The 15,794-nt window shown below is 36.0% G+C and overlaps 1 protein-coding gene across 12 annotated transcripts in view; it reads right to left on the bottom strand.

Moving 5' to 3' along the window:
• CACNA2D1 (calcium voltage-gated channel auxiliary subunit alpha2delta 1) overlaps positions 1-15,794 on the bottom strand; it is a 389,699-nt gene that overhangs the window by 162,864 nt on the left and 211,041 nt on the right. For all 12 annotated transcript variants that reach the window (XM_062631969.1, XM_062631970.1, XM_062631958.1 and 9 more), the window contains exon 6: positions 3,403-3,532. In XM_062631969.1, coding sequence (XP_062487953.1) covers positions 3,403-3,532 — 130 coding nt within the window. The remainder of the gene's footprint in view (positions 1-3,402; positions 3,533-15,794) is intronic.

The following is a 15,794-nucleotide window of genomic DNA, read 5'->3' as shown; positions in this document are numbered from 1 at the left end:
TCTAGGTGTTCCTGCTCCGGCAGGGGGATTGGACTAGATGATCTTTCAAGGTCCCTTCCAATCTCTAGCATACTGTGATACTGTGACACTTTAATCAGCTCTTCAACACTGACCAAGTAGTAACAAATGGAAGCAATATTTCAATTTCTGATTTAGAGGAAGTAAATCAGAAGCAACCACATGCACAAAAAGCAATCCCTGGCTGTGCACTTTGCCTAACACCTTTCCTAAAACTGCAACACCAGCACAGACTTAGACCTAGAACAAGCATCGCAGCAGATGGTGCTTTATGCATCTCAGACAGGAAGGGCAATGTGTGGTGGTATCCACTATGCAGTTAACCTCACTTGCCTTGTGCAGTTCCCATCTTCTGCTTAGGGACAAGCAGGGTACAGTTTTAACAGGAATTTAGAAATAAGACCTCTGTTATTACTAATAGGAGATTCATTACTAATTCCCAGTGCATGTGGTAGAAGGATGACCTGAGGGTTTGTTCTGTTTCCATCAGCAGACTGATTCTATTTCAAAATCTAAATGGGACTCAGAAAACACTGAATTAAAAGCCTGATTTGGGTCTATTTTAATGGGAATGCCCTCTCCTGTGGTGGGCCTGCAATCCTCAGAAACAGGCAAATGAATTAACTCCCTAGACTTTCCCCTGTCTCTACTGGGTTTTGGTACCAGATACAGGGAAAAGCAAAAATAACTTTCATAATATTTCTTTCTGCAGTCTAGTAAGCCACAAAGTAATAACCTGGATATAGTGAATGGATATTTTGTAATGATGAATCATGTATTTCTATGGTGAAGTAAAAGGTTCTACTCCACAGGAAGCTTATCTCTCTATTTCAAAATAAGCAAATCACTTTGTATGTGGGAAGCCAAAGAACATTGCTTCATAGCACATAGAGTTTATTAGGTTGAAATAGGTAAGGCATCATTAGAGAATTACTGGCTAAACCACTTTCAAAGGGCTAAATAGAGGGTGGATCCACACATTCATAATTTCATGAGACAGAAATTTGATATTTGATTCAGATTTTAGAAAACTGAAATAATAACTGCAATAAAAATGAAACCTGAATAGGGAAGAAAGACTGTCATGGATAATATATTGGTTAAGAGTCACTGATTCTCAAATTCCCAGCTTCATACAGAAAAAAATATAAACCAAAACAAAACAAAAACCAAACACAACAGAATGTGATCAACAGATCCAAGTGAAATAATCAGATTTAGGAATGCATGTGGTGCTGACTGTAATTGTCCCTCTCCCCTAGAGACAGCAACCTGCTACTGCAAGAGGCAAGTGAAAACCAATCTCAAGGAAGCATTGACAAGTCAAATATCTTCAAAGAAACCTGTTCTGTGAGATCCAAAAAGCAATTCTTTGTTTCTTTTGGCATTCTACAAAAATATACAATAAGAAGGGAAAATCTTTCCAAGATGTAATCCAGTCAAAAAAAAAAAAAAAAAAGGCTTCCAAGGACTAGAAGTTGTAAACTGTGTCTCATCCACTGTTTCTCAGAAGGATTTGTTGTAATATCTGTTTTGTAAATGTTCCCTAACAGACTGTGATGTAGACAAGGAATTGCAGATTTATTGCAAACTATTTTCAAAGTGCAAAACTGTTCCCTACTATAGTGGCCACTGTCAAGATGTCACAGCTTAGCTCATGTGAACAGGAAGTAAAATGGCAAAGGGTTCAAGTTACCTTATCTGCTTTTCTAGAGTTATAAAAATTGCTTGCAGATAACATTACTTGTGAAAATAAAATTAAACTCTAATTGCTCGCTGTGTTTCAGATGACACATGAACTTTGTTAGTGTAAAATAAAACCTAGTGACAATTTTATGTTTACTGCTATGAAATCTGTGATTTTTAAACATTCTCAAGCTGTTATCTCTGAAAACACCATCTGTAAAAGTTACCCAGCCCCCCAACAAGATGATTTTGCTGATGCAGAATTAGTCTTCCTGGTAATTTTGCAGGCTTCCATGTGTCTAGTAAATAATATGATAGCCACACACAAAGAATCACGAGTTTCTTATGAACCATGTATGTTGCACATACAGTTGCTTCTCCCAAAAAGATTTACATTTCTGCTATTTTTATCAGATACTAAAGTTGCACCTTTCCTATGGACGTCATAGCTTCTCTTAATGTTTATGTTGTTTGTAAAGTAACATTACCTAGCATGTATTTTTAAGAGACACAGGAATACCATCTAAAATGGTATAAATTCAACATAACTTCAAACATTTTAGATACTGTTATAACGACAAACATATCAAACTTCACATGGTGTTTAAAAATATGCTAATAATTTGATGCAAGTTTTTATAACATTTTAAGAGTGAAGTACCAATTATCTTCAAACAAAAGCAAAGGAAATGGCCTGTCTATTCCCTATAATCCTGCAATTAAGGTGCACTTTACCACTTATTAAATCCAGAATCCCAGAATAATCCTCCAGGACTGTCAGTCAAACACACCACATAAGAATATGAGCTACTATGATTCCTTCCCCCACCATACTGACATTTCCATTTTCATCCCTGCGTCATTTGTATAAGCTGCAGACAACTGTGGTCATGAATTTTAAAGAGCTCGGGTCATATTAGGGTCTCTTTCCACTTTATGAGATTTTGAAAGAGGAGAAGAGCTGCATATTTGAAATTAGGACCATAAATAAATAAATAATACACCCCCCCCCCAACTTCAAAATACAGATCCTATTTTTCTTCCCCCATTTAAAAAACACACAGCCATGTGGAATGATGAAAAAGTGTTATCACTGGGTAATGATTTTTTCTTGATGATAGGTACAGAAAAAGGAAGTTATTTTCACCCTGAGAGGTAACGTAAATACTTAATTTTGAAACACAATTAAAGAATCCTCAGCAGTAAATGCATATATATAAATTTTTGACATAGTTTAAAAAGAATTTATTTAAATTCTCTGCTAAAATACATCACTGAAATTCTAGAAATGTACTGCATGCAATATAAGTACTACCATCTCGCAGGGCATGTTACTTGCCTAAACTGCATATGCTTTTGGGACACACAAAAATGTTTTCAGTACTCATCTGTGCCTAAAGCCAAAACCATGTAAAGAAGAGCTGTCAAGAACTGTTTGTACTAAATGAGAACACAGCATAGAGAAAGAATGGATTAAAAAATCACAACATGTAAGAGTTTTAACCTTCAGTTCAATTTCTGAATCTCAGATCCAATCCTAACGGATTGTAGCTTCAACTTCAACGGATTGTAGCTTCAACTACAGCTCCCTGCTTATTCATAAGATCAGTCATATGCCTAGAAGACCACATCTCTGAAGTACTACTGAATAATAAGCTTAGTATTAAAATAAAATCACTTTGTTCACATGCTACTTACAGCCTTCATAAATATCTGTTGGTATGTGGACTGCTGCATGTTGGTAAGATGTTTGCCGTCGGAAAACAGGATCTTCTTCAAATACTGGTCTGATTCTCTGGCTGCCAGATTCAGTGTCATTCTTTTCAGGCTTTTTAAAGAAAGACATGTAAAGGGCAAAATATTACTAAGTATGCTAAAAACAATTCCATTCACATTTGTTTCTTTTTATATAAAAGGCTCGAGGCCTTTCTTTTGCAGCTAACATTTTGCATTTGTGTATAAACACACTTATTTGCTCCATGTCCAGAAATATTTCTGTATACTTTAAAGTATGAGTTACCCAATGCAACTCAGTGAAATTAAGAGCTGCAAAAGAAAAATATCAGCCTAACACCTTAAGCAACATGAGTGCATGGAATTTTTACACCAATAATGCAAGATAAATACATTATTTTCTATCACGTGTAATAATTTGTAACAAATCTTAAATATAAATCCTGTGTATCTTTTCTCCTGCAGATAATAAATTGCAACTTTTAAAATGATACCATCAATATATATTTCATAAATGTATTTTTGAGAAACAGTTGTGCACATCCACTAAGGCTTCTTAGAACTTCTGACTGAAACAGGTTTTGTTCACTAGTTTTAATAATAAGTCTCAATGGAATCTCATCTACTCTCCTGCCCAGCTGCCTAGGTAGAAAGGTTCCCAAACACTCAGGTGCTCACCTCCACCTGCCTGCCTTGGGTTCCCATCCTCGCTCACCTATCTGCACCCCAGCTTCTTGATTCCTTCCAGTTCACTCAGTCATTTGGATTAGTTTTTAACTAGTAAAAAAACCTCTACTTTTAAAAGTAGAGGCTTTTCTAACTCAGCTACAAAACTTGCATGGAAACCAAGGAGGTCATGAAGACCAAACAAAAGGGAGATGGTAATGTCTTTACCTGGTTCAGAAGCAGCTGGAACATGCATGAGTTTCCATTGCATGAGTAGAGACACTTAAATCAACAGTGAATCTACTGTGATACCAAATGATTACGCAGATCAGCAACTGTATGCAACTATAAGGATATTTTTAATACTACAGAGTCGTCAGCAACTGTATGCAACTATAAGGATATTTTTAATACTACAGAGTCATTGGTTATTGAAAATGTGCTCTGCTAAAAAAGTAGTGCTGACAAAGAAGCACCTGTCTGGTCAGTCAGGCATGTGTGTGCTGAGGCTATTCCTTATACATTACCATTTGTTTCATCACAGACTTACAGCCAAATACTATATTAGGTATAGGATCAAATGTTGCCTAAAGTAAGCAGCAGTCTAAGATGGGTTTCAATGAGGTGGTTTCCTTTGGAACCACAAAGGGCAGAACTCATCTAACCAGTGACATCCACTCATTTCAACAACATAGCAGTGTTGAGCTCATCACCCCAGGCTGCCTTCATAGTCAATGAAGAAAAAGGGGCATTTTTAGAGTGCAGTTCATCTTGTCTTAATTAGACATGAGTCATATCTTAGAAGTGCCTCCTACTTTCCATTGACTATAAAGCTAGCCCTAGGGGAAGTTGTCTAGATGTAGAAGACTGCAACTCAAGTGTAGAATTAGGTGAGATGAATCTCTGGAAGAATAGAAGGTGGACAATAATTCTGACTATTCTTATGCAGCAAAACTACTATATCTTATGCTAAGAAGTTAAATGTGTTACTTAGCACTTAAGCCCACGGTGGTGGATGAGACAGAGGGGGAAGCATAACCCTTAATACTGAAAGTAAAGGATGATTTTTTACAAAAGCAAATCTATTACCAGGTAAAATCCAGGTATATAATGGTATGAAATAATCTAAATTGCTAAAATGTGCAAATTACCTAAAAATCATTATTTTTCTTGGAACACCTAAGACTACATGTTGCCTTTTACTTTCACGTGTGTGGTATTATATTCATTAATAGTTCTAATGGACATGATGACCTCTGTTATGGAAGAGGACTTGTGAATATCATACTTTTGCATTTAGATACTTCTAAGAGAATAATGTTTGGTGCTTGGATGTGGATTAGAAAAGCAACAAATACTTGTACGACACAGCCTGAAATGTTTTGATCCAGTATCCCACTCTCTTAAAACTACCAGAAAGGAAAAACATCCCAGGGTCTGGCTGTGATGGAGTTAATTTTCCCCAAAGCAGCCTGCATATAGTGTTGGTAGCTATAAAGGTGTTGATAGCACACCAATGTTTTGGCTACTGCTGAGCAGCATGCTTCACAATATCAATATCTCTCCAACATTCTCACCACTAGGCTGAAGGTGGGCAAGAGTTCGGGAGGGGACACAGCCAGGACAGCTGACCCAAAATGACCTAAAGGGATATTCCATACCATATGATATCTGTCTGTTATTCTTCCCACCAATACTCCATGATATCAAAACAAAACCATGAATATCTCTTCTCAGTCTCCAGCCATGCAGGGCGGTGGATCTACACAAATTGCATAGAGTAATGCAGAAGCTTTTGCACCCCAATTTTCAACTTTTCCTGGGAGTATTTTGTGACATTCAAAGTAGATATTGAAATAATGTAGTTATCTGCCCCCAGAACCCCAGAGAAACCTCAAATGACAACATTTTTTCATAGTTCTACAGTTTCCTTCACATAAGATACCTGAGCTAGTTCTGCACACAACAAGAAAGTATCAGGATTACAGGCAGAGTAGTGTTGCAATCACTTGGTCCACTACATACTGATCAGCAAGACTAAGTCTGTGCGAGGCCTTAAACTTGCAATGTTCATGGTGGATCCTTCTATATAAGGTGAAAACTATTTACTTTTCATTTGTCAAATTCATTAATTTCAAGTTACATCTAAGTTAAATAATGAATATATATATTAAAAAGGAACACCTCAATGTTATTATTTATTTTAGTCTGGAATTTTCATCAAAAGCCTGATAGGTTGTGGCATTGGTTGGTGCAGTTTTAATACCAAGTTAAACTTTCTTTTCTGGAAAGTAGCAAAACACATATTTTCAATCAAAGTAATCCAACATGTGAATACAATTAAAATGCAACTCCAACCGATATTTCTCTAAAGTCAGAAGCTGAAATGCAATCAATACTGTCACAGGAAAATCCCACTGGAGATACTGGCTGAAGATTAATTTTCTATCTATTCAAACCTGGCCTTCACTTATTGAATTACACTGTTACCTACCACTGACAGTCAGCAAAGTAACTCACTCCTCTGCAATGAATCGCCAGACCAATTTCTCCCTCCCAAGTGAGGCAGATAGAATCAATTTCTCTCTTCAGTTCACATTTGTGCCATTTTAAGACTTTCTGTTTTAAAATAAATAAAATACTTCTTTCAGGTGTCTACTATTCACCATCAGAATAAAGGGAATTTGATATAACAGCTAAACTTCAGGTAAAGTGGGTTCTTCTGCAGCTGTTCTTTGCCATCTTGGCTAAATCACTTTTGGCATGATCTAAAATAAACTGGAGGTTGCTTTCTGGTTTTTGTAAGCCAAATACACAGCAGAAATAATGCAATTTGTCTCTCAAGAGCTTTGCAAACAAATTAATATATCTACATGAGGTAAGTGGAAGCTTTCTACCAATAACTATCACTGAAAGATGTGTAAAGAGAAGGAAACAACCATTAAAGTGAAATAAACCAAGGTCATTTCAAGAATCTCTGCCATAGTTTAGCTGCTCATTTCACTGCAGCCAAACATATCTCAGTTCCTTTCCACAGCATTCACTTATTTTTCACCATCACAGCCATGGGAAGATGAGTGGATTTTGTATCTCTACCAGTAAACATTCAGTTAGCTGAAAAGCACTGGTTACTGTAGAAATGGGAAATATTTTTTCCACAAATACAGAACTTACCGGGTTTTGCTTATTGCAAATGTTGAAAACTGGACACCAGAAACATAATATTAATTGAAAAAATACCATCCATGAAACACACAAACCCCATGACCAAACTGAAACAATCTTCAGTGGTTTTCTGAAGCTAGACTCTCTGCAGAAACAATGTAGAAGTCGCTCAAAGCATCAGAATAGGTTTAGCATCAGGACAAAAGAATAAAAGGTAGATTTCATTTAATTCCTGAACTGATAGCCAGCAAGAAACAATAGCACCTAATTTCATGCCTATGCAAAATAGAAAGGAATTGGTTGCTAGTATTCTCCATTGCCCTAATATCTAGGGACTGTGTTTTGCATGAAACCATGTTGTCCCTATCAATTCTGTTTTAGAGAATGACGGTGGAGTCTCATTGCCTATGGTTCTTTTAGCATAGTACAGATCCACTCTGTACAAACGAACACTATCGTGCACAAAATAACCATAGAATTTTTCCTACACTCAGTTCCTTACTCAAAATCAATGTTGCTTTTTTGTTGTTTTTTTTTCTTTCTCTGAGGAAAGTAATACAGTAGAACTACATACACAGCCCCTCCAACACTGCTTGTGGCCCCATTAAAAAGTTACAGCTGGACCCGACAGCAAGAGTAAAATGAGATGTCACTTGAAGCAGACAGCTCAGCAATACGCCTGCAGCAAGCAAAGGACGAAACAGCTCTTCTAAGGACAAGATAGCGAGAAGTTAATTTTGAAGAGGCAGCTAAAATGCAATCCTAATAGCCATAGCACTTTCACAGCAGTTTAGATAATGTCATGAGTGCATTGCCTTCTGACACCTTCTTTTATTTCCTTTTCGATAGATGTGATTTTCCAGCTGTGGGAAAACTGCCAAGTGCTTTTAGATGGTTGTGACAGAACTGCAAACAGTTTACTTCCTTTTTGTTTGTGTGTGTCAGCGGGGGACTGTGGTCTTCATTCAGCTACACTAAGATTTTAAGTAAGATGACATTCTTCTGTCTACTCTTAGGGATAAAACTTGACCAAAAAGTGTTATACATAAAATAAGAAAACAGCTGGCTCAGAACTTAAATATTCTCACTTTTCCTGTGAGACAACAGAGAGGTGTTAAACATAAGAATATATACACATATTTGCATATACAAACATAAGAATAGATATAATATATATACAGGATCTGGGTAATCTTTTGTTGATAATCATTTCTGCACACCCACTTAAAGGCTTGCCCCTTCCTACTGCATGCACAACTATATTATTTTTATGCATGGTTCAAAACCCTCTGTGTGCATTCATTTATCTGACCTTCATAGTTCAAAGCTCCTGATCAGAAATTTTAGATGCCCATAGAATTATTATATATATCTTAAACATAATAGTGTCTACTCTTGCTTTGTATTCCAACCTATTCACAAAATTCACTGTATCATGAGTTTGGTTTCATGAATAAATGAATCCTTGATGTAATTAATTTACTATGGAAGGACTTGGAAGTCTGAGGACTAGAGAAGGGAGTCAGCATGTGGCTGGTCAAGTATTAAAGAAGGAATTCTGTGACTAGCAGTCCAAATGGGGCAGAACATGGCAATACATCATACTAAAAATTCAAATAGGTTTAACTAATACTTTTCCAGAGGACCTGGACGACACATCTGCTCAGATTTACCCTTTTAAACTGAATGTAAGAATTTAAATTCCTACTAGATAAAATGGAACTTGTTCCACTTTCTAAGCCAAGACATTCCCCCATCTCCTTGATATTTGCTTGAAAACTAGAATTACAGATTGCCTGAGACACTCTGTTCCTGCAACAAATGTCCACTGAGAACAGGGAGACCATTTGCAAGCACAGGTCTGAAGCAATCAAGCCACAATATACATGTGTCTGATTTGAAGAGGAAAAGACTCTATTCTGTAAGTGTTCCAACAAGGTAGGGCTAAGGAGGTTAGATGAGGTGGCAGGATGAGGGGCTGAAAATCCGGTTACCTAAGCATATTAGCAATTAATATGCTTAATATGCACAGACAGACCTGTGCAATCAGCTTGTCTTTCTGAAAACTGGCAGGATATTTTAGTGAGATAGAATTATATTTGTTGAAACCTTGATTTCTTCCTTAATAAGAAAAGAACTGGAAGGTTTATTCTTTTCTCATTAGTACAGATTACAGCTGACCTTCAAAGCAAAGCTGTGTAAAGTCTGCTGCTGTAACATCAGTATGCAAAAATCCATTTCTGTCCTCTGCTGCTTTCTCTTTAATTACAATGTCAGATAAAATATAATATGAATTTTAAATATTTAAGCACATAAAATGTATTTATCTTCCTAAAGTTATTGTGACATTTTCACATTCCCACATCATCAGCAACTTCTCCTAACCTCCCCAGTGTTTCAAGGATGATGGAGAGCTGCCTTACAATAACATCACCCTTGGATCCATCCCATCTGGTCCCATTAACTTATGTCTGATTAGCTTGAGTTACTCCTAAACCTCCCCCTCCATTACTGAAGATTCAGGCACCATCTCCATATTCTTCCTGGGTTGTTCATCCTATTCATGTTACAAGGGAGTTACAACTCCACCTGAACCTCCCAGCTTGGTGCTCTTCTGTATAGGGTGATGGCCTTAGGAAACTCAGGGGTTTGGGTCCAGAGTTTTCACTAAAAGTGACTTTTCTACCTGCTCTTAAGTTATTATGTTTGGCACAGAGCTGCTTTCTTCAGCACTGACTTCAGTAGCAGCTTCACTGGATAAGATAGTATCATTAGCCAGCACTAGGAATACAGAGTCATAGCAGAATAATAGCACATTTTACTCTAACTCATTAAAACGTTATGAGGAGTTCAAGAAAGCCCAGTTAATTATAAAAAAAAAAAAAAATCCTTTAAAATTCATAGCCTCCTTTAAATAATTGATCATTCAGATCCCATTAAAGTACTCAAAGTTATGTAATAAAGCAAAATAAAAATATCCATTGTTGACAAATGTCCCATGGAATACTTGGTTGTCTGTAATTTCAAGACCAAAATGCACTCTACATAATTTAGATTTTTTATACATCACCCAATTAAATTTCAAGCTAGGAACTGTTCTACCCTTGTTGGAATGACTCACACTGCCTACCTCTTCCCATCCCGACATCTGATTAAAGATCATACCCCTGAGGAGCAAGAACTATTAAATCATCTTAATGCTTCATTGAGAATTACTTATAATATCAACTGAATGTGAACATTTAATTAGTTTGAATTTTGTCATCTGCTGCAGTTGCCTTTGCCACGCTTTGCTAAGCCATCAACTGATCCTGTTTCACAATGCATTCTTACCTTCTGTCATACTGCTTAGGTCCAGATTTTGTACATCCTGCAGCATACTGATTGGTTATTGCTCTTTGTTCTTAATTTGTTCCATCTTCTGTGTCAACAGCAACCTTAATAACAGTAAAGCCCTGCTTTGAGAAGGAGGTTAGACTACATGACCTCCATAAATCCTTCTAATCTGTTTTTTTTCCTGTGATCCTCTGAGTTAACACTAATGGGGCTCAAAACACTATCCAAACATCACTCATTAATTCATGCTCACATAAATATAATGCATCTTTTCACTAATTAAATGCCAGCTGTATCTAGGTAGATAAAACCAGTAGGTAATGTTAAGCCATTTACTGACCTCTGGGTTACATATGGACCATAGACTTTCCCTGCAGATTAAATACGGTCTAATAATTTAAGCAAATTGCCCTAACACTATGCAAGACTATTTTTATATATTTAAAAACACCTGTATGGGGAAATCCTAACAATGCAATAAATTAGAAGAATGGCATTCACAGAGACTGGGGAAATTTTAGAAGGATAATGTGCCCAAGAAGAACATCAGAAGGAAAAAGAATGAAGAAACAGGTCAAACTGAAGACAAGCTCAAAAGTTTTTAGGGTCTAGACAATGTGATTCCCTGTTGGATTAAAAGTTATTTGCAACGCACACCATAAAGAGAGCTGCAAGAGTGGCTTTAATCCACCTCTCACACACCAACATTAAAACCTCTGAAAAACTTTTGAGTCAGAAGACAAAAGCACAGAAAACCTTTCCACAGCCCTGTGGGCAAGAAATGTTCCTGAAGCTAACTCCTAGGTTGCTTCCTCCTCAGCCCTACTCAAGACATGACCTTGCATAAAATGAGAAGCTTCAATTCTGAAGCTCTGCTGCTTTGACATTTTTATGCCAAGCACTGTAAACTAGAGATGTTATTGAAGAGAACTGCAGGAAAAGAACACTGGACATAGTAAGAAAGATGGATATTTCACAGAATAGCCTGATCATCCACTTACAAACACCTACAAATGAAATGCTTTGTATTGGATGTGGTTGTCCTATTCAGTCTATTTTTTTTTTTTCACATAGTCTCCAAAAAACAACAGGGGTAAAGCATGTTGACAACAAGCATATGGAAAGGCCAGGAAAAGTGATCTGGCCTTTTTGCAGATTGCACTGGCCAGTTCAGAAATGCTCTTATTTGCAGTCAGGGGCACGAACAGGCAGAGAACCACATTTCAAATAAACTACAGGAAACTTCCTGAAAATCCCCAAACACTGCAATGAATAGATTATTTATTGTTTGGAGATATATTTGGAATCATAAAAAACTTTGAAAGCATCTCTAAGAAAGCAAATATGGTATTACATCCCCGAGTAAAGCAGCATTTCATGTCATCTGAGGAAAGCAAAACTACATGGTAATCTCCCAATTAATTAATAGTAATTACATAGACTTCCCAGAATGAGGATTACAGAGCATCAGCTTTGCCCCATATACAATCTGAATATTAAAGGCAATTATGTAATTATAATAATTACCTCTTATCTCACTCATGATGAAGGGTTCATTTGATCATTTATTTCATCTGATTCATCTGACATATGAGTAAGCAGTAGATCAGTAGAACCTCAGAAGATACATCTATCAGCACTTTGTCTTTTTTAACTTCTTAAACTTGAAAATATGACTCAAAGATTTTGGTGATTTTAGCTATTTTGAGTCTACATGTTAAATCTTCTTAAAAATATTGTAAGTGTTCCATTCCAGCAATCTTGATATGACTTGCAATTCTCAAAGACTACTTCCACCTTCAAACAATCATGTGAAAAAACATCAGATTCTGTCATTCATTTTGGTGAATATGACCCACACATTTCCAAGTGACATGTCAAAATACCTGTACAAGATTGGTATCTGAAATTAGGCGACAAAGCCTTAAAATCACTACTTCAAGTGCTATAAACTTTCTATAACAGGTTCAGCTTTTGAAGTTGCTTTTATTTACCAATAAATAATTATTCATTGCATTCACTGCAATTACTATCGCTCATGCATTTAATATTGGTAGGAAATACCCTGAAACAAGAATGTTTTTATTAAACTGATGAATCACTACCTTTAGGACTGAATTCTGATCTTTGATGTGGCATAAACTTACCCTTCATGGAGAGACTTCAAGCATTGCTCTTTTGTGCAAATTTGCCTTCAAGGTAGGATTCTCTGCATTAAGAACATCCTCATCCTTTTTAGGTCACTGACAACTACAGTTGTCACTCTTGCCATTATTATTTCATAACTCTGATTCACAGGTAGGGATAGCTTTGGGGCAGTCATATATTTCATTATCATGTATTTTTCATTGCAGGCTCGAATGTATATTCATTTGGGAGAAGACTTACACAAATTTGAACAAAGGGATATAAACCTGACATTGAGTTTTTAAATCAGAATATTAAAAAACTGATAATAATGATTACAAAAAAATAACAAAATCAAAAAACCCAAAACCCAAGAACCCCTGCTTCCTATGGCAATAGATCATCATAATTTCAATAGGAAGCTCAAAGGACTGTCTTTTCTCCCTACGGGTTGTACTGAAACTTACCTAAATGCATTGAAATGGAAAAACCTAACACATTTCCCAGTGATACATGGTAAAAGGCACACATTCCTTAGTGAACAATGCAAAAATTCTGGGTACTAAAGTAGACAATGTCAATTGTGCCCTCACTATCAGTTCCAATGCTCATTTCCCAAATTGTCTAGTAAAAATGATAACAGTGGATTCCAGACACGACAAAGGAAAGTGCTCAGCAAAAATCCTGGAGAATGCATTTCCCTAAAAGATCTGGAAGTCAAGGTACTATGAAATTACTAGAAATAAATTCTTTTGTATAAAAAAAGATGAACAACAGATGTCAGACCAAAGAACATAAAAATATGGTTTTCCTACTTAGTTCTCCTCCCCATACACCACAGATAAGACCCTGTGTGCTATCTTATAAAAAAATTTTTGTACCTCTCCACTACAGTAAGAAGTGTGCATTTTAATCATAAGCATTATTTTTTTTTATGCGTTACAGTGCAAAAGATACAACTCCACAAAGTGTAATTAGTTACATGAAAGAGATAAAATATGGATCTACCTTTTCAGAGAAGTTTATTTTCAAACATATTAATTCAAATGAAATTTTTCAACATATGTAGCATAGTAAGTATGCTCTATGATATCTAGGATACAAAAACTTTACAGAGTAATATCTCTGAATGCGTTGTATATTTGAGAAGCACAATACAGAGGCTGGGAATACTCTCAGGAATCAAGAAGTGCAATATCCAGGAGATGTCTTTATTATGTTAGGATATCTATGGGAATATATAAATTTTCCCACTTAATAAAATTTTAAATGTGTTATAGATGTAATTATTAATTCCAAGTACTAATGCCAGTAGCAAATCATATAGGTTAATGTTCAAGATATATTTTAGAAAAATTGAAATATATTTGAAAAAAATGACATTTATTACAGAGTAGCAATTCATAGTCTAATGAAACTTTTCTAAGGTTTTATAAATGTTCTCTATACAGGTGTATCAACAATCCTACTCTGACAGTCTTTCATAATAGTAGATATAATTTATACTAGCACAAATGTTCTTTCCCTCTTATATCTCACATCATTCTAAGAACAAACTACCTTGGCAAAATGTCACCCATGTCTATATCAAAAAATGCTAGAATTTGTCATTTGCCTGTATGGCTAATAGCCGTTACAGGGAGAAATTCAATTTATATGTCCAGAACTGTGGTATGTTGAAACCCACCAGGAATTTTTTTAAATGATGTTTATATTCACACATAATGAATGAACCTTTCTTAGTTTTACAACAGATTTCAACTTGATGTAGAGATATCTTTTTATCATTATTATTTGGGAAAACAAAACTCCAACAACAACAAAAAAAACCCACCCCTTGATAGCTGCATTTATGCTGCAGTTTTAAACTCAGGGAGATAATGGTTTACATATTATTCCAAAATAATAAGGCATAATGAATTAAGAATATTATCAAATCCATGTGGCAATGACAGCTTATCAGTTATAAAAGATTTCACCTTGCAAGTTTTATTAAGTAATAAAAAAAATGGTTTTCATATTTAAAACAGACATACGCATGCTCGAGATCGCTTCCCACTAGTGGAACCCACACACTCTCATCACAGAATGAATTTACATTTTGTGCAGGTAGCAGCTCCCAAAGGGACCCATAATTCTAGAGCCTCCATGTTAATTCAGTAAAATAACATTAAAAAGTGCTCCTATTACTTAATACCTGATCAATAACTGCACAAGAAGTACTGCTTTGTTAGTCATGACCACAATTCAACATGAAGCTGGATGGAGGCATTCTCTAATAAAATCACTTGTGCTAACTAGGCACACAGCTCATGCCAGGAGATGCAACTGATTGGTTCCAATTAAAGCCTACAGATGTAAGACCTACAGATGAGCTGCAATCCTCCAGTGAGGTGTGGCTGGTTTCATGATAAAGAAATACTTGTTTCTTTAATTGTAATCGTTAGTCTTTTCAGTTAATCACTGAAAAATTTCAATCTCCTTTTCCTTAGGCTGTAGTAACTTGTGCAGGAAAGAGTTTATAAAACCATGACCCTAAAAAAGGTAGAAAAGGAGCAAGATGGAAAGAAGAGATGAGAGAAACATTAAGGAATGAATCAAGGAAGAATGAAAATTAAGCCACTGAACGATTTGGTGCACACTGGAGAGAATTACCTGAACAAAAGGAAACAATAAAATTAGACTTACAGAGAATCTATAAAGAAGATGTAGAATCACTAGAAATAAAATGGAGGCCAGTATAAAAAAAAAGAGGAAAACTGAACAGTGAAGTAAAGATGACCATAAACAGAGTGGGGTACAAAGGGCAAGAAGAGAAAACAGGCAAAGCAATATTGAAACTAATAGCAAAGGGCATCTTCATGTGGTGCCACTCAGTTATCCAATAAAACCACCACAGCATTTGTCCAAATACAGCACAAGCAGCTGACAGCTGCAAATTAAAGTGCACAACCCAGGCTGCAATACATCAAACTGAAAGGGTTTGGGGGAAAAAGGACAGTGAATGGAAACCTAGGAGACCTGTATTAAATTACAAGTTTGATCATTATCTTCCTATGAGA

Source organism: Pezoporus occidentalis, unplaced genomic scaffold (genome assembly GCF_034315485.1).
Source record: "Pezoporus occidentalis ecotype Australia unplaced genomic scaffold, CSIRO_AGI_Poc_V1 ctg38, whole genome shotgun sequence".
In the NCBI taxonomy this organism is placed as follows: Eukaryota; Metazoa; Chordata; class Aves; order Psittaciformes; family Psittacidae; genus Pezoporus; species Pezoporus occidentalis.
This window is presented reverse-complemented; position numbering and strand designations above follow the sequence as displayed.